This window comes from Anser brachyrhynchus (assembly GCF_964034855.1).
Source record: "Anser brachyrhynchus genome assembly, chromosome: 5".
Lineage (NCBI taxonomy): Eukaryota > Metazoa > Chordata > Aves > Anseriformes > Anatidae > Anser > Anser brachyrhynchus.
The window spans coordinates 11,374,347-11,393,366 of NC_137699.1; the positions used below are offsets into that span (position 1 = coordinate 11,374,347).

At 48.6% G+C, this 19,020-nt stretch overlaps 2 protein-coding genes across 3 annotated transcripts in view; one reads left to right on the forward strand and one right to left on the reverse strand.

Moving 5' to 3' along the window:
- The window catches only part of PRMT3 (protein arginine methyltransferase 3), a 158,814-nt gene extending 141,546 nt beyond the window's left edge, over positions 1-17,268 (reverse strand). Inside the window, exon 1 of one of the 2 annotated variants that reach the window (XM_080592414.1) lies at positions 16,934-17,268. In XM_080592414.1, the coding sequence (XP_080448540.1) occupies positions 16,934-17,253 (320 nt within the window). In that variant the 5' untranslated portion in view covers positions 17,254-17,268. The remainder of the gene's footprint in view (positions 1-16,933) is intronic. The other variant, XM_080592416.1, reaches the window with a different exon arrangement.
- On the forward strand, positions 7,414-16,790 carry DBX1 (developing brain homeobox 1). The gene is made up of 4 exons (XM_080592434.1): positions 7,414-10,310; positions 10,599-10,700; positions 11,848-12,050; positions 12,363-16,790. Exons 1-4 carry the CDS (start codon positions 9,962-9,964, stop codon positions 12,738-12,740), a joined length of 1,032 nt encoding a protein of 343 aa, XP_080448560.1. The 5' UTR covers positions 7,414-9,961; the 3' UTR covers positions 12,741-16,790.
- Positions 17,269-19,020: the final 1,752 nt, after the last annotated feature.

Sequence of the window (19,020 nt, forward strand, 5' to 3'; positions counted from 1 at the left end):
AACTTCCACCAGTGAAACCATAGACTCACATGGTGAAAGCACCTAGAGGAGCAGATCTACCTTCCAGCACCTGCAAGCAGCTAGACTGAGCTCAGCCTCTTTGTCTAACTGCGCTTTCTAAGCATCATTTGCAACATCAGTTGTACAGCCCAGACAGATAAGTTCATTGTATACACATGAAATAAGTTTGACAAATCAACAGTGCCCATCCTACCGTTCTTCTTAGTCACTCGTGGCCCACACAACCTTATTTCACGATTTTGATGTGAGAATAGAGAAAGAACATGATGCCTTTTTTTTTTTCTGCTGTACTCCCTTATCAGAAATTGCTGGAGGTAAGATCAGTTCATATCTAAACTGCAAAAACAACATAGCAAGCAACAAGGGTACAATGGAAAAAAAAAAAAGAAATATTCAAAGATAAGGTTTTCCTTTAAGCAGTAGACACAAGTAATTAAATATATTTCTGGCAATGTATGGGAACAAAAAAAAAAAAAAAAAAAGAGATCAATGTCCTGAGGAAGTCTGAAAAAGATTTCATGAAAACTATGAATACTCCTGCCAGACCTGCCTGATGGATGGAGTCAGAGAGGATCAGTGCAGTTAATCAGTTTACACCACTTGACTCTGTAGATAGGACCATGAAATGAACGAACCCAGGAGCCTTGGTGCCCTGCGCTGTCTTCTGTCCATTACATCTCTTGGTACCTTCACACAGTGGAAGGAAGAGAAGTAAAGACTTATACTTGTCTTAAATACTCTCTTAAATACTCATTTGAATGGGGACGTTACCCAGGTCAGTCAGACTAGCGCAGAGGCTACATTTCAGTTGCCTTCAACTTATCCTGGATTAAACAATCAGAACTACATCAATCATTTGGTGTAAGAGACATGCAGTAAATGGACTAGAGGGTTGTCAACAGACTAAGGGCTTCTGTTCAGAAAGCAGATGTCTTGGCTTTTTCTGAGTCTTGTTTTTTCTTCATAAATACCAGAGCAAGACAGCAGAGTCACTATTATCTCGTAACAACGTTCTGTTAATCAGGCATGGCATTTGCTTGTATGGCCCAACCTTCTGGAGATCCCAGGCATTCCCCTTCCACAAGAATTAGCCACAAAAATACTGCGGTGTGGCTGTTTTATGGCCATGACCACCGTCTTTCCTTTTTCAGTGGCAGTTTGTCAGACACTTTTGCCTAATTCCGAAACTCTGAAAAAAGACAGTGTTCAACTAAGGAGCAGCACATCCTTCCTAAATTGTTCTAAAAAGGCTGAAGATATTGTAGGAACATAACAATCAATGGCACGAGAGCCAGGTCAAAATAATTACACTAGAATCGTACTATTCATGGGCTATGCTAAAAATAATAATGGAAAAATAATAAAGGCAAAACAAAACTTGAAAGTTAGGAGCAGCAACCAAAGACGGTAAGGAATAAACGACGGCTGTGAAGTTGCACGCTCCGGCCTGAGCCCACCTCACGCCTTGCAGACAGCAGAAGCAGAAAGCTGCAGAGGGTGCAAGGCACATCCTCTATCCCGTGTCCGCGTTGGAATTCAGTAATTAATATTAAAAGAAATGACCAAACTCTGAGCACAACCATTTGTAGTCTGAAGTAGGGGCTTTTTCACTGCTGAGTCCACTCACGAAGGACCTACTTTGCCCAGACTCTCCCACCATTCACCAACACCACGCTGATATCTCTAGTCTTTGTGAATACTTTAAAACTCGAGCGAGCCCAAGTAGCAGCCCAACTTTTCCAGAAGTGCTGAACTGAGTCTAGAGAGCAGGGAACAAGTTATCACCAGCACATGTGTGCACCCCAATCCACTCTTACTGAATCTTAAAACTCCCACTGGAAGGCTGGCATTTTGCTCCATTAGGGCATTTTTTTTCCTCTCACTGGCAAAACATCTACCAGCTTCAAGGCAAGCAGAATGTGGGTCTTCTTTTTCAGCAAAAAAGCCCACTTTCTCTTCAAGACACACCACACTTATTATTTTTTTTCCTCCCCGCAGACCTCGCTTTTGTTAAATGTTGAAAATTATAAAGTATGCCGCTCTCCCAGCTTCTGAAAGCAGTGCCATTCACATGAAGTACCAAAACGTAACTGCAAACAGACCCCAGAATATAATTTTATTTTGGGACAGCGGCAGACCTCCGTGTGAACAAGTTCAGCCTTCACTTTTGCACATCAGGGTCTGGAAAAAAAATGGCTTCGGGAGCCCTATAGAGGTGCTTTTGCTTCTCTGACTTCTCACACACTATTCTTTCAAATGAATTTAAGGCTTTTCTTGTCCAAATCCCCGCAAAAGTAACCACACTGCAGTTTTTCTACTATTATGCAAATAGATTAATCAGCCAACGCTCCAGTGAGAATTAATTTATATTTGAATCAAATGAGGCCTAGAGCCTTTAGAGCCGAACCCCGGGCCAAGGCCTGGGCTAGGTAGCAACCTCATATTATTCATTTGACGAAATGTGAACTGACATAAATACCATGGCTCGCTTTCAATCCGATTACTCCGTTACCTCACATCAATGCTACCCCAGCCATCAGACTCTCGCGTCCCTCCTTTCACCAGCCCAGCGAACAACTGACAACTCCTCCCTGATAAACAAGCACCCACGCCGCCACCTCGGACCCCCACTCTTAACCCATCATCCCAGCTCAATGGCCCTTATTCGACAAGGTACTTTATTTTGTTTGTAGGAATCGGGGGCTAAACAGCCCAGAAATGCTGTTTTGCTGGGGGCTGCAATTCAAAGCTGCCCTTTCAGAGCTGCGGAGCACTCGAGGCGCTGACAATGAACACCCAAAAACATACAAGCATCATCTCTGCACATACGTACACGCATGCACACATTTAATTTAACAGGATCGCTGACATCTGTTATCTTTCACACTCTCCTTAGCCCTTAAGTAACACAATGTTTTGGGCTACTATGTCCAAAGGTCAACGTAAAGTGAACCCACACTTTACACAGCACCCTTATACTAAACTCATGTTGACAACCACTAAATTCTTTCTATTGCACGGCACAGGAACTTGTTTTTTAAAAAGATTTTTTTTTCTCCTTTAAAACTGTAAGCATTTAAAAAGCTTGGCTAAACAATCCACCAGGTGTGAGAAAAGCCTTTTCTGTGCAGGCAGCTCTGTGTCAGGAAACCTACACTTTGTAATTAGATTAGCAAGCAAGGGCTGAATAGCTCTGATCAAAACATCTCCCCCCACATATTGTTTATAGCGCATAACTGATAACTAAGCTTCTCTAGTCATGGTGAAAATCTACTTAAAAACGGGAGTCCTGCGCACTCTGGAATTTAAATGAAGAGGAAAATGAAACAAAGTGCACATTCTTAAAAAGCTATGCGTAATTACTTGGCCCTCTTACCTAAAGAAGGCATTATTTGAAAATATTTGCCATAAACAGCCCCTGTGATTTAACGGTAGCTCTTCAGGAAAGCGCTGCTTGGAACACGACTGACCGAGGGGGCTTGGGATGGGATTTCTGCCTTAGGCACATAGCTCCCAGTGAGCGGGCTGGGAGAGGAGAGGTGGGACAGCCACGCGGCACCCAGCGCCAGGGGACACCTAGGTCCCGAGCAGGAGAGGTGACAAGTGCCCGGCCAGGAGGATGACCTGAGGTTTTGCCACGTGCCCAGACAGCCTGGCTGTGTGCTGGAGTCAGCCTCCCAGCACAAATCCCAAGCTGGAAACATGTTGGCTTCATGGAGACACTAAGAGCCAGGTACAGCACGTTAGAGCAAGTCCTCCCTACCTGTTTGCTTAAGGGAAATGCCTACGTTCATGAAGACACAATGATAAATGTAAAATAAGCCAAGGCAAGGTTCTTCTTAAAGCTTTCAAACTCTGTTTTTCTTGGAAACAGAGAGATTGTGTCACAGTTTCATCCATCTGCTCTGAGTGCAAATGCCCCAGTTTTGAATTCTGATTTCCAGCCCCGTCTAGAGTCAGTCCCAGTTTGTACTCTGGGACCCGAAACCAGATGCAAGCCCTTGTATGAATCTATTTTTCCAAATAAAGATATTCAATTACCAGATCATTCCGCTCTGATCAGTACTTGTAAATCCCAGGATTAGTCCGTCCTTCTTGAGACAAAAATAGTAGGGATGAGCATCAGAATTGAGATTTAAAAACTGTCTTTGGCTGTAGGACACTGCAGAAATAGCAGAAGATAGCGTTTTGCAATGCTTATCCATGCCAGGACGATCCAACCCTACCAGATTTCCTTAGGTCAAATGTTAAAATCTACTAAATCTTACCCAGTACCCCTAAGGACCCTTCTGGAGGCACAGGATTTGATGCTTCCTAGCTTCTTCTTCTGTTTTTTAAAGAAATAGCGTGGAGAAGACAGACCAAATTCATGTCAGGATGAGAGCTGAAAACACGAATGCAACCACTAAAAGGTGATCTTTTGTACAACAGCTCCAATTTCTGCAGGCAGGACCAGAAACCTGAGAAAACCAGTTTCAAACTACGAAGACCCCATTCAAACATCCTGGCTGTCTAATTCTGAACTTCAGTTGTCTTTGGTGTTTCCCCTGCAGTATCCAAACTCTCCCAACAAAGTACTGAAAATAGACAAGCACATTCAAATTCGCTTCTAGGGCTTAACCCCACTGCCTTGAAATTAGCATGAGTTTTGCCCCTGACTTCAGCCCTGACAGAACGAGCAACACACTCAGGCCACAGCTACAGTAAAAAGGTTTTCTAAAATGTCCTTTACACATTTGCACTCTCCTCAGTCCAAGACATTTCCATTTGCTTTCAGTAAGCTGAAGACATAAATGGGGAACACACTTCACCAGGTATCTACCCAGTGTCAGGGCTGGTGAGAAAACAAAGGCAGCTTTTTTAGAAATACATAGAAAACAGATTTTCTACAAGGTAAGCTCCCCTCAGAAAGGTTCTGGTCTTTGCTATTTGCTATTCCAAGGAAGCCTTACAGGCGCAAGCGAGACCAGAACCTCATCAGCCCTTCCTGGGGCGAAAGTGGAAGAGCTCTTCATCACCGAACATGCTGAAGCCGAGCTGCCTGCGAAGCAAAGGTTTTCTCCACCCGAAGCAGCTCAAGTCAGTGAAAAGCATGCCAGAGGGACAAAGAGAAATGCATCTGCCTTCTTCTGCCTGTCTTTTCAATTTACTCCAGTTAACTGGGAGCAGAGCACACAGACCAGAGCTTGGTGACTCACTTCTCATCAGCTCTACTAAGGTAAACCCCCAAGGGACAAAGTTCATCAGCCCTCTTCTTCAGACAGAGCTCCAGAAATTAAATACACTCCATATCAACATCCACACAAACACCTGTGTATTTCTGTAGAAACTAAGTATTGCACCTTTCCCCAGAAGTCCAGCACATGTAGACTCTTCCTCTATGGAGCCACTACAGTTTGCCAGAGATGTACAGATGAAGATAGCAACGATTATGGCTGCTTCTGGAACTGTGAACCCACCACCTCACTGAAGGAGGTCACTAGCAAGGCTTCCACAGTGAAATCACTGATTGCCTAGTGATTTGAATTATCATGAGAGAAAAAAAATATATATATATTTATATAAATCACACCAGCACTCCCAACTGGAAAAAAAAAACCTTTTTAAAAAGAAATTCCACCATTTCAATTCTAAGGGTATTAGAGAAGTATTAGAGAAACCCAGCAAAAAAATTTTGCACTTTTTTTCTTGCTAAGTAACAGTTACGGTGTTTCTTTACTTTCCTCATCACAGCTCTTAGTTTCAGTGAAAGATGTCTGTTGGCACAAACAGGTCCTCAGCATTTGCAGCAGGATGGGCAGCGTGACTTTCCAGCTGGCGCGGCACACCCTGGTGCGGGTGACCGGGCCATTTGGAGCTCTCTTTAGTCAGCGAGCTGAGAAATTTGCCACTGTCGTAAGCAAAGGATGACCGCTTGAGTTTGTGTTTTGTAGGAGCAGAGATAAACCCTGCTCCGGGAAGGGGAGGAAAACCCAAAGAGTAAGTCTTCATACCTACTTGAGCAGAATGAGAGAAACACGGACTGAAGAAAGTAAACGGGAAGGTATTGCTTTCCCTCAGTCTCCACGCTTCGTCCGTGCGGTCTAACTCAGAACCTTGTGGGCAGAGACCACGACTGAAGCAAGCAGTGCTGCAGCCCCAGCATCCAAGAACCCCAACAGCCACTGCCCCGTTCCCAGCCCGTTTCCCCCATGGTAAAGAACTGGGAAACTAAGGCAGAGAATGAAGCAGCACGTTGCATTTTGCAGATCCCGGCTCTCCAAGACGCGCACATCCTAGCTCATGAAAGGAGCTGGTTTTAGGGAGGTTGCATGTTTGCTTGTTTATTAGACAGATCAGTGGAGAAGAAAGAAGAGGGACTGTTCGAGACCAGATTTTTTTTTTAAACAAAGGTGGAGGTTGGGGAAAAGATAAAAGGACGAAGTGGGCAAAAATAATCAAATTTGGAAGAAAGGACGCAAATTAAACAGGCTTGGAAGGAGTTCGTAAAGCGCAAGCAAGACACAGAGACTAAACTAAAGTTAATTACTTCTGACACGATCGGATCATCTGGTTGCATTTCAGGCCGCGTGCACTCTAGGCTGGCCAGGATGAATGGCGAGGGAAAAGAAAGTAGCTCTCCCCTCCAGGTCCCTTTGCCAAGTCTGGGCTGCGCGCTCTGCCCAAGATCCCTCTTTCTTTGCGCAGAGAGAGAGGGGGGGAGAGGAGAGAGAAACACAGTTAACCACCTGTCAGGGCTGAGGACACAATAAGGCAGCCCCCAAAAGAGCTTTTCATGCATGCGTAATATATTTGTTCAGCTATTCACTTAATGAAGCTGATAAATGTGATGCGAAACAATAGTCAAGTTAATCTATTTAGTAAAATGTTTTGAGACTCTCAGGCGATGTTAAGGAGGGTAGTGTGTTCGGGGACATTTTCATTTCAATACGCTCATCTCTCCCCTCTTAGGGGGGTTCAAGCAACCTATGTGAATATAATTTCTTATAAATGTGTCTTTAATGGGTTTAATTCACCCTTGCCAGCTGTTTTTTTAGCTATTTTGTAAGAGCAAAACAAACGTGCCAGGCTTGGAAAGCTAGTTAAAATTAGTTTCGGTCACCGGGGCCAAGCTATATTTCCTGCAAACCATCTGCTTGATTGGCACAATAGAAGGATTTTCAAGAAAAGGGGAGGTGTGTGTGGGGGGGGGGGCTCTAGAAAAGCCCTGCGCGATCCACCGGCCGCCCTTCCCCTTCCCGGCGCTGAACCCCGAAGGAGCAGCCCCGGGGCGGCTCCGGAGCGCCTCGCCCCGCGGCCCCGGCTCGGGCACGGCGGCGGGGCCGGGCTGCGCCCCTCGGGCTCGGCGGTCCCGGGGCCGGGCCGGGCCGAGCCGGGCCGGGCCAGGGCAGCGCTGCCGCGCCCGGGGCGAGCCGCGGGGCCGGCGGGCTGGAAGCGGCGGCTCCCCCGATTTCATGCGGATTACCGGCCGCCGATGGGACACACGCAGGCTGCGAGCCCTGCCCCCTCCCCACCGCCCGCGTTTGTCTTTTCTTAGCCTAAGTGGGGGCGACAAAGAAAGGGAGTGACTTTTAAGAAATAAATTTGAAGATAACGACATTAAAAAGAATGGCAGGAAGCACAAAACCGCATGAGCATAGGTCAAACGGCATTAGTCACAGGTTTTATCCTGGGACATTAGAATGCCCTTCTCTTAAGCGATCGCCGCCTTTGAAAAGAAACTTCCAAAGGCGATCGCTTAAAATAAGATCCTTTCGTCTGATTTCTTGGTTTCTTATGGTCTATCTTCCCTTTCAATAGATGTCTAGTCCCTTTCGCCTTGGTGCTTAAGGAATTCTTTACGAGCGTGCTCGGACGCACCGCAAGGAACCGGGTCCACGCGTGCCCCAGCATGCGCTTGACCCAACCTTGCCGAAAATGTCAGCTCCCCCCCCCACACACCTTTTTTTTTTTTTAGACCGGCCAAATTAGCAGCAGTCGGTCCCTAGCGCGGCCAAGTGCCTCCGAGCGCACGGGCACGGGAAGCGCTGCGCCACCGCGGAGGCACGGGGCGAGGACCGCAGAAGCCGGGGCGCTGCGGAGACCCCCCCCGGGGGCTGCTGCTGCTGCTGGGGGTGGCGGTGGCAGAGCCCCCGGCCCTTCTTCCCCCCTGCTTCGCAAGCCCCGGGGGCTACAAGGGGGGCTACAGCCCGCAGCGGGAAGGGGGTTGGCCCCCGAGCATCCCCCCGTCCTGTCCCTTTTGCTTTACCTGCTAAGCGTGGAGACGAGCGCGGCCGGGGAGGGGGGCACACGCTCCGGCCAAGTTTTATTTCAAAGCGATGCTTTCCGAGAGCCGGTCCCCTGCCGCAGATGCTCGTCTGCTTGGAGGGCAGCCTGCGGCACCGGGGAGGCTCGGCAGCATCCCCGGCGGAGGCTTCGGGGGCCGGTTCCACCCTCCCTAGTAAATAACTTTTTGATTTGGATCAGGGGAGAGGTTTAACAGACTTTCTTTCTTCCTTAATGTGATATAAATCGCAGATGCACTTTTATTGAATGGTTAAAGCATCGACATGGAGATAATCAACACAAAACGGCCGGACAAAAACCATCGAGAGAAATAAAGCTGGTTAATAAGATTTTTGAGAAAGCTTTGTGTTAAAAAGTAAAAAGGGAAAACAGCTGAAGGTGACAGTTAGTTCATGGTTAATAGGATCAAGGCTGCATGGCTGAGCTGCACACTTCTGCTTGCAAAGGTTCAGCCGCACCAAAGGGCTGAATGGGGTGCTTTTAAAACATAGGACGTTTAACACATCTGTTATATTCCGCGGCGGAGAAGTCAGGTAAAACCGCTCTCAATAGTCGCTTTCATCGTCCAAAGGCCACGAAGCACACCCGCGCCGCGCCGGGCGATGCGCACACGCCCGCCCTGCCCCAAAGCCGCGCTCGCTGCTGCGCCGCCGGTCGGACCCCGCGGCCGGGGGTCTGCTGGCCGGGCGGGGTGTGGGGGGGCTCAGCCCAGCGCCCCCAAACTCCGCGGCACCGCCTCCCTTTCCCCGGCCGGGGGGAAGCTCTTCCTCCCCCGCCGCTAAGTTATCAGCTCGAGATGAAGCTCCCCTCCCGAGCGGGAGCAGCCCCTACAAAACCGCCTCGCTCTTTCCCACTCCCAGAAGCGAGTTACCCCGGCCCCAAGCGGTCACCCCCCTCGGTGGGCGGCTGCGAGCCCCTTCGCCGGCCCGGGGACCCCCCCCCCCACTCCGAGAGCACCCCACAAGCCGCGGGTCCCGCTGCGGGACGGGCTCCAGCCCCGGCGGCTCTCGGCACGTTTCTCCCCCTCGCCGCAGCCTCACTCCGCGCTCTCCCGGTTGTATTTTCCGTGCCCCCAAAGCCGGTGCTTTCCTGACAGCCCGTAGCAGAGTTTAGATGAATATTTATTGATTTATTTCCTAACCTCAGCGGGGGAGCGGCAAATAAATTTAGTGCTTTCTTTAAATAATTCCCTTTCTACGAGGCAAGATGTCATTCGAAACTTTTAAATAGGCATTTAATTAGCCTGTGTGTGTTGCCTCGGAACAAAACCCTGCTGGGAGCCTTTGGAGCGACGTCTTCCAAAGAGGCGGTCAATATGCAAAATTGATGACTACACTTTCTTTGTGGCTCGGCCATTGTGCGCGGGGTGCTTATGAAGTCTAATCCAATCATAAATTGCGGCCCCGGACCAATGGGGAGCCCCGGGGCGGCCGGTGAATGAAGCTCCGGAGGAGAACTTTGTTGAACCCCATTGTTGGGGCTGTCACCGCTCAAAGAGCCCGAGCGGGGCTGACCACTATAAAACCCCGCATCCAGGAGGAAGGGCACAGAGAACCCTGCCCGGCTCGCCAGCGGGATCTTGGCAAGAGGGCACGCAGACAGACAGACAGGCAGGCAGGCAGACGGCCGGGAGGGCGGGCGGGCGGCCCCGGCGATGATGTTCCCCAGCCTCATCGCCCCGCCGGCCGTGTACCCCAGCCTGCTGCGGCCCACGCCCACCCTCACCTTGCCGCAGTCGCTGCAATCCGCTTTCTCCGGCCACTCCGGATTCCTGGTGGAGGACCTGATCCGGATCGGCCGGCCCTCCGCCTTTCCGCCGCGAAGCGCCCCGGCGCCCAGCATGTCCCCACCGGCCGCCCGCACGGACGCGGCCACGCCGGAGCTCGGCAGCCCGGCCGCCTCCAGGAGGGGCTGCCCGCCCCCGGCCTCCGCCTCCCCCGGCGGGGACTCCACTTTCCTCAAGTTTGGGGTCAACGCCATCCTGGCCTCCGCCCCCCGCGCCGGTAAGCGGGGGTGGGGGCGGCGAGGGGAGGGGGAGAGGGACGGGAGGGAGCGGGCTTCGGGGCGAGGAAGAGGAGGAGGAGGAGGGAGGAAGGCAGGCAGGGACCCTCCGGGGTCCGGCTCCGCAGCCTCGGCGCCGGGAGCGGGCGGGCGCCTGGACGGGGGCAGCGGGGCCCCGAGCTCGCCCTGCCCTGCCCTCCTCCCTCCCTGCAGCCTCCGTCCCAGCCTCCCTACCCCCTTGGTCCCCGGCCGCAGGACCCCCCCGGAGCCTAACCCTCTTTCTCTCCTAGAGTCCTCGCCGGCGGTACTGCAGAGCGGCCCCCCCAAGGCGTTCTCCTTCCCGTACTTTGACGGATCCTTCCAGCCCTTCATCAGATCCTCCTACTTCCCAGGTAGCCCCCCCCCCCCCCCCGGCCCCCTGCCCTCGTTCAGCACCACAGCCGCAGCGGCCAGCTCCCGCGTGCCCGCGCCAAGCGCGCCCCCGACGCACCTGCGGCGCGCCCCCGACGCGGGGAAACGGGGGGGGGGGGACACGGCGGTCCTGCCCGCACCGCCCCGGCCCGATGCGGGGAGAGCAGCTCGCCATAATCCCCCCAAATCTAATTACCCCAACAAGCCATTAATGTGAAGGGAAAACAGGGGAAGGGGGGAAGAGGAAGAAACACCCCGAGCTCCTCCATTCACGCTCCGGATAATGGAATTTGCTCCCTTTCTCCGGCGGGTGAATAGCCTAACAAAAACAACTTGAGCTTTATAAATAGCTTTTCATGTCCATTTAATGAAAATGATTTGGGGAAAGAGACGATTGTGCCATCAGTATTCTCCCGAGGAGCCTGGCATGCCGTTGTGTTTAGTTTGAAAGTGTAAATCTCTTTTGTCCCAATAATATATGGCGTTAGCTGCTTGTCCTCAGTCTTTTTCTGTTAGTTCATTACTACACAATTACCATTCACGCTTCATTAGCATCTCTGTCTCTCTTGGGGAGGTTCTCCCCCCCCCCTTTTTTTTTTAAAGGCAAAACTCTGCCCTTTTTATCATACCAATGCCATTGGGAGCCAGGCAATGTGCTAATTAGCTGATACTTTTCATGTCTTCGGGTTGAATTCTCCAACTTGGGGGAGGGAGGGAGGGAGGGAAGGAGGGGGGAGAAGAGATTAATATAAGAAGCCGAATACCGATTGATCAGAACTGCGTCTGAAGAGGGCTGGTTTTGTTCGAGCTAGCAAAGTCCTCATTTTCATCTCAAGCATAAAAAGAAGTGTCTGAGACGATAAAAGCTTTTTTCTTAAAAAAAAAAAGAAAAAAAACCAAACCAACAAGTGCTTCTGAGCAGCAGAGCGAGGTTTTTTCTTACACCTCCATCTCAGGGACCCCTGAGCCCCCCAACAAAGCAGGCCACCACTGTCACATCTCACGCGTTTGAGCCGATGGCTTTAATCCTGGTTACTGGGGGGTTATTTGGGCAGAAGGCTCCTTTTGGGGCCCCAGCCGGCCCGTCCAGTGGGGTGCCCTCCGCTCAGCCCCCTCGCTCTCCCGCAGCCGCCTCGGCCGTCGTGCCCATCCCCGGCACCTTCTCGTGGCCCCTGGCCGCCCGCGGCAAGCCCCGCCGCGGCATGCTGCGCCGCGCCGTCTTCTCCGACGTGCAGCGCAAGGCGCTGGAGAAGATGTTCCAGAAGCAGAAGTACATCAGCAAGCCCGACAGGAAGAAGCTGGCAGCCAAGCTGGGCCTCAAGGACTCGCAGGTGAAAGGGGTGATGGCGGGGAAGGGGGGCGCGAAGAGCCAGGGCTGGGTCAAGAGCAGGGGAGGAGAAAGAGGGATGGGAGAGGGGAGAGCTGCAGGGCCGTGAGCGTTGGCCAGAGCCATGGGAGCAGCACGATCCCTGGGTTGGGATAGATCACAGCCCTACCGCCCCCCTACCACCCGGAGGCCAGGGTCAGGCTGTGCATTCCTGTTAGCTCCGTCACGGACACAACTGACACGGGCATGCAGCCAGCAGGGCCTCGCTGGTTCCTGCTTTACTGAACGGCTTGTGTCTGGCTTCCCTCCCGCCCAGGTGAAGATCTGGTTCCAGAACAGGAGAATGAAGTGGAGGAACTCCAAGGAAAGAGAGCTCCTCTCTTCTGGCGGCTGCAGAGAACAAACCCTTCCCACCAAGTTCAACCCTCACCCGGACCTCAGCGACGTCGGCAAGAAGTGCGCAGGAGAGGAGGAGGAGGAAGAGGAAGCTCCCACCACATGCCTGCCCAGCCCCCGGCACCCCCTAAGCTACCACCAGTCCCCAGAGCACCTGCACTTGCGGGACAGACTGGACTCCCAGCTGCCTCCTTCCCCATCTCATTCCAGCAGCCCCAGCAAACCCTCAGACTTCTCAGACTCAGAGGAAGAGGATGATGAGGGGGAAGAAGAAGAGGAGGAGATCACGGTCTCTTAGGTCACCTGCCTGCCCCTACCATCGCACGGGGACATTGCAAAGATGTAAATAACAGAGTGCTATAAATTGAAGAGGCCACATCCCACCTGCATGTCCACATGCTTCTCCAGGGCAGGTTCTTTACCACACAGACGTAAGCCTCCCTGCTCAGAGGTATTCCTTATTTTGTGTCCCACGTGAAGGCTTTCATACTCATAGCATCAGTCAGCCTTCTCACAACCCCTTCTCCACGCTTCCCAACCAGCACGTGCTCAGCTAGCCGTACTCCCCTGAAAGCAAGCACCAGGCAGCTCCTCCCCTTACAGCAGGGAAGAGCGCGCATCCTACTGCGGGAAATGCTTTTTCCAGACCAAACACCATCATCAGCGACAACAAAAATACAGACACCGTGGCCGTTTTTACCACTGTTCAAGTGCATTTCCAGCAGCTACTAAAACTTGGAAACCTGAAGACCGGCTGACCTTGCAGCTTGCTCCTCCAAAGGTCAGTAACGTGAACGAGGTACAGCCCAGCGCCGCCTCCCCCCGCGCTCACCCCGAGCAGCCCGGCACCTGCACAACAAGCCCCTGGACATCACCGCTGCTGATGTAAGGTATAAGGTAACAGCATGCCTTGTGCAATGGGGACCTCCGGTGTTTATCTATTTCCCCTTTTAATTGTGCATCGTTCTTCCCTACCAAGCACTGTAACTCACTTTTCTGCCCACAGGCCTGTGCTTGTTTTCCACTTTGCCTCTGCTGTTTGTGATGTGGACAGAGGAAAGTGGATGTGCCTCTTTGATTTTGACTGAACTTCGCTGTCTTTGCACAGCTTATATGAACTGTACGCTATTTTGTACACTTACTCTGTATGGATGTTTTATACCAAGGTTATTGTGAATGAATATAACAACGGCTCAACAAGGTTTCCCTTTTTTTTTTTAAAAGAAACAACAGCTAAACTACACACAAATGCAGCTGTTTAATTGTGTAACTTATAAAGAAACGCCTTTATTTTGTATTTTACTGTGTACAGACTTTAAATATGTGTATATATAATAAAGCAAATGTTTGTCAAATAAAATAAAGTAGCCTTCTGAGCTTGGTCATTTAGCACTACTTGGTTCCTGTTTGCAAGCTACTGTATGTTGCATCTAGGGCCAAATAGGGAAACAAAATAAAACTACCCTTTATCAACACTCCAGTAATTCAGTAAAGTAAGGTAGCCAGAAAAAAAAAAACATTTTCTAAGGAAAGAAAATAGTTCTGGTAGGACAAAGCTAAAACAAATGGAACTAGCCTGATCGTTCTTTGCTTAGTTTTTATCAGGCACCACAGTAAAATCCACGCCACCTGTTGAATCTACAGGAGCTCCACTACATGGGAGTATTCATTCATATTAAGTGTGTGCAGAAATAGCACAGGAATGGATTCAGTGATCACATGGGTCAGAAAGAAGGTATTCACCCTCACAGAAGAGCTTAGTTCTCATTTGGAGAGGTTTTAAATCTCTAAAAAGATAACCTAGCACATATTGCAGTATGAATTAGGACACTTGAATTAAGATGAATTGTGCTCTTCCCAAGACCTAGTTGTTAGAAACTCCCCCTTCTCAGGCTGTCTATCTTCTTATATATCTTCAAAGCTCAGTAGCCTCCCAAAAATGCAGCCATTAAAAACCCCTTTATTCATGTTCTTTCTGAATAGGCAGGAGAAATATGTTCTTTTTAACTTTGACAACAGCTTTTTTTTTTTAAATCCTTTCAAGAATAAAAACATATATTTTTAGTAACTTCTAGAAGAGGGAGATCACAGCCTAATTATGTTATGCCACATCTACAATATATGTTTGAAAACCATTCATCCATTCTGCCACATGCAGAGGGACAGGAACATGCCACCCGCTGAGAAAACGTTTCCAAGTTCATCAGAGCACTTCTCTCCCCTGAGCACCAACATCACAAGTGCAGGAGGACTTTCTGTCTTTGACTGAAAGGAACCAAGTGCTTCCAAGATAGGAAACAAAACAAAATCATCTCCCACCCTTGCTTCTGACTTGACATAGGCTGTATAACTGTCAGTCCATGCTCTTCCAACTGGGACAGCACTCCCTTAGCTAAACAAACCCACCAATATAAACATATCTATAACCATTTCTATTCCTTCTTTTTCTAAGATTTTTTCACTACATTTTATTGGATGTATCACTCACTTTTCAAAAACAAAAAACAGCCACACAACAACTTTGAAACCCCAGTCCTCATATCCACAACACAAATCTTTTCATCCATGAGACGAAAGGAGAAGAAAACACAGTATTCTCCAAGAACAAGAGCTCATAAAGATGGTTCAAAAAAAAGAAAAAAACAAACTCACGTTTAGACATCAGAAGACATTATTTATGATAGTTCTTGACTAATAAATGCAGTGCTTTGCTTTTCACGGAGGTCTACAGAACAGTTTCCTTTAGCACACAAAAGATCGTGTTTCTGGGTGGCTCCATGGGTCCCAGCACCTAAGCTATAGCCAGGAGGCTGCGGTACCTGATTATTTGCACTAAGCACCACTCTTGTCTTAGTAGGCAATAGACTTGAAGAAGCCAGAAGTCCCATCCAAGACTGACTTGATTTTTTGATGTAATATTAAAAGCCTGGGACTAACAATAATCAAGAAATACCGCCCGGCCCTGGTAAACATCAGCTCAAATTTCCTTCACCCTTTCCACAGCTCCTCAACGTGGGCAGGCCACATTCGCATTTGGCGTGACCCAGGAGAAATCAAGGAGCAAGACAACATAGGCAGAATGAGGGATTGAGCACAACTGTATTTATTTAGAGAAAATCGATGACAGGCAAAAACAACAAAAAAAAAAAAAGAGTCCTTCCAAGCAAGCCTCACTCACTGTCAGAGCCCTCGTGATGGGATCAAGCATTCGGACTGGGAACACGCAGTATTACTTAGAGCGGCCCAGTGAGAAAGGAAGCAGTATGATGCTACACACAGCAGAAGAAAAAACAGGATCTATCTCCACAGACTTACTATTGGAAAAAGATGTTGCTAAACAAACTCTTCAGCCTTAAATGTAAGTCAAGCATGTGTTACAATGCAAAGCTAATACATAACACCCTAGGTATTTTTAGTTAGTAACACACACCACAGAAAAATATTTTTCCCTTGCATGCAGGTAGCTGAGTTCTGCTGAAACAAAGCTTTCATTACAAAGGCTACTTAATTAAGGGTACAACAACCCCTTTTAATAAAGGCATGCAAGGTCTCCAGCTACTCCCCAGTCAGATAATTGGGCACACCTGGCCAGGACACTCATTGCAATTGTCTTCTACCCCTCTAACACCTTGCAGCCATGAGCAATTGATAGTATACAGCAGACCACTACAAAGAGAACAAATCAAGCACATGCAGAATTTATCTCACAGATCACAAAGGAAAATCGAACAGCAAGTATTTTAAAGCTTATCCAAAAACGCATCCCCCAACCTTACCTAAAAGATTACGCAAACATGCACTGAACAGCAGCTAGCACAATCTACTTCATGTTCATTCCAGTAAAACAGCTCTTGTGTGCATTATCAACAACAGGTACCCTGGACAACACATTATTATCTGAATATCAGCTCTGTAAGCGATAGAGAACCCCATAACAGTTATTTATAACCTCTGTTTGTACAAATCTATTAAGCACAAAGCCATAGTTGAGTAATCTATAAAAACATTTAATTAAAAGACACATTAAAAAATCATAAAGTACTCCAAAAACAACAGGTACCATCATTCATACTATAATATAGAAACAAAGAACACATTCAAGAATCTGAGCAGATGCCATTTATCCATAATCCCTTCTGACTCAGTGTTCAACAAGCTACTAGTCACCTTACACCTTTTGGTCTTTATAGTTGGTCTGTGCTTGGAACATCATTACCAAAAATAATTATTTTATAGCACTCTTTCCAGCATACCATCATTAAATTTTATCCTGCTAGACAAACATCCTTACTAAACAAAAAAATTCCTAGAATTGCTATTTAACAAGTAAAATCCCACACCTAAAATGTGAAACTTAACAATCTTACTAACTTTTTTCCAACAAAGTTTTCTTTTCCTTGCAGTGAAAAGACCACCAAATAAACACCAAGCACAACCATCTGAAGTTCAGAGAGACCTTAATATCAAGGTATAAAGCTGGTGTTTACTCACCACCTGCAGCTTGCAGGAACGCAGTCCCCTCTCAAATGCTCCCATTTCAGGTTCCTCTTTGCTGAAGGTTTCCTTCCTGACGGAGAGTTCACAGCTACTATGGGATGACTAATGCAGGACAGCTGTGCCAAGGGAAGGCTGCAGAAGTAGCTACACCTTCCTCTGCCTCCTGTTAAGAATAGAAACTGAGTCATTAACCTCAAATGTGGAGAGATTCCAGTTGCTTTAGAAGGAGCTGCTGACACCTGGGCTTGCTCCTGGTGTGCATCACACAGGGAGCTCAGCTTGGGTCTGTTTCTAAGAGTAAAAGGTTTCATCATTCACTATCAACAGAGGGAACGTCAGAGGCCACCTCCCCACGTTCCCCCAAGCCAGCTTATCTTGCTGTGGCTAGTACAAAACTGCTGGCCAGGGATCATTCTGTTTGTTTGAATACAACTCTATGCTTTTGAAAAGGAGGGAAAGTGGCAGGAATGCCTCCTTGCTGTCATGGAGGTGGAATAATTTCCACATTGAATGGTGGCACCAGATGTTTTGAAACCTCAGCGCTGGAACAAAACAAGGTTGATGCCCTGGCACCAGGGCACCACAGCGGGTAGCCCCGCGTTGGACTGTGCCAGTTCTTCTATGTGTCCATGAAAGAACACATCTGTACAAGTAGAAATCATCTAGTAAACCATAGCTGTTAACACAATACACAGTAAAACATATTTATCCTATCTTTAGGAAACACTGTCCTTCCTAACAACAGTAAGCAAGAAATTCTTGCTAGCCATCTTGCATTGGCAATGCTGCAGCTAAGCTGGGGGGAAAAAACAAACAAACAAACAATCAAAAAGACCTTAAATTGTCTCCTTTGATGAGCACCTCTCATCCAGGAAAGATTTAAGATTACGATCTTAAAGGCGAAGAGGCCAGGACACAAGGCCTTGGTTTCCAGCAGCCACAGGAGCAGTCTGAGGCCTGCGAAAGACAGAGCTGCCAGCACTGACCCCAGCCAGAGGGAAAGCGGGCTCCTCTAGGGAGACCCAAGTTCAGGTCCCTAAAACACTGACTGCCTTCAAGAAATCTTTACTCAGGAAGCTTAAGGTAGCATTTGACATGGCAGCTACCGGCTCTACTGCTGTCAAGAGGAATAAGGCTAGGCCTCACTCCTGGTTGTGTTTCCTCTTCTCCCCTTGCCAAACGCACATCCCCTGGCAGGTACCTGGGCCAAAATGATCATTAAAGAGCTGAAAGCTGCAGAGAACTGATTTGTCTTATTTGATTTGCTCTGATTTCAGACGATCTAGCACCTGGAACTGCCATGCTAGTGTGTCAGACCTCTAAGGGGCAGAAATGCCCAGCTTGGAAGGGAAGAGGTGTAGAAGATCATCCCTTCTGCCAGCCTTTGTTACTAAATCCTTTATTCTAAAATGCAGGAGCCTTAAATACATCTAAATTCTGCATTTTTATTTATTTATTTATTGGCCTTGACTGAACCTGATATAAAAGAAAAACACTGTTCAAACACCCAAAGAGACTCCAGCACCACCGTCCCAGCCCAAAGGACATGCATATAACACCAGCGAAAGCCCATCAGAGCAGCCAGGACCTTTGAGGAGCACTTTAATGAACTTGCATAAGCACCAGGTATGCTGCTTTTACTTAGTTTTACCTCCCTTACAAAAAAATTACCACACCTGACGTTGTTCTCTGGGAGGAACTCTGTGTCCTAACAGCTGCCTTGCACTGGGTGGTGCTGGTTCACTGCGACCCCCCCCCCCCAAGAGAAAGGTGCTCAGGCTCAGTCAGGTGTCACTCAACATGCTATTTATTAGCATTGACACTATGAGAAGAGAACATCGTGAGCAACTTTATATCCCTTTAGGTGAGGGAACCCTGAGAGGCGTGGCATCAAACAGGCCTCAGAGCCACACACAGGATGCTGGTCAGGCCCTGCCTGTAGAAGAGACTGTCCTCTTTTGGCCAGTTGAGTTATTACAGGATTCTTCTTACCAGAAAACAACTCTTCATCATTTCAGCAGGCAGGGAAAAGGTTGTTCTCCCAAGAACAAAAGGCAAGGCCACGCAGGTGGCTTGGTCAG

What these genes read in the sequence shown, in the direction of transcription:
- DBX1 (XM_080592434.1), top strand. Translation starts at nt 9,962, where the DNA reads ATGATGTTCCCCAGCCTCATCGCCCCGCCGGCCGTGTACCCCAGCCTG. An exon ending in CAGATCCTCCTACTTCCCAG is followed by an intron (nt 10,701 to 11,847) that starts GTAGCCCCCCCC and finishes GCTCTCCCGCAG; the next exon opens with CCGCCTCGGCCGTCGTGCCC. An exon ending in TGGGCCTCAAGGACTCGCAG is followed by an intron (nt 12,051 to 12,362) that starts GTGAAAGGGGTG and finishes CCTCCCGCCCAG; the next exon opens with GTGAAGATCTGGTTCCAGAA.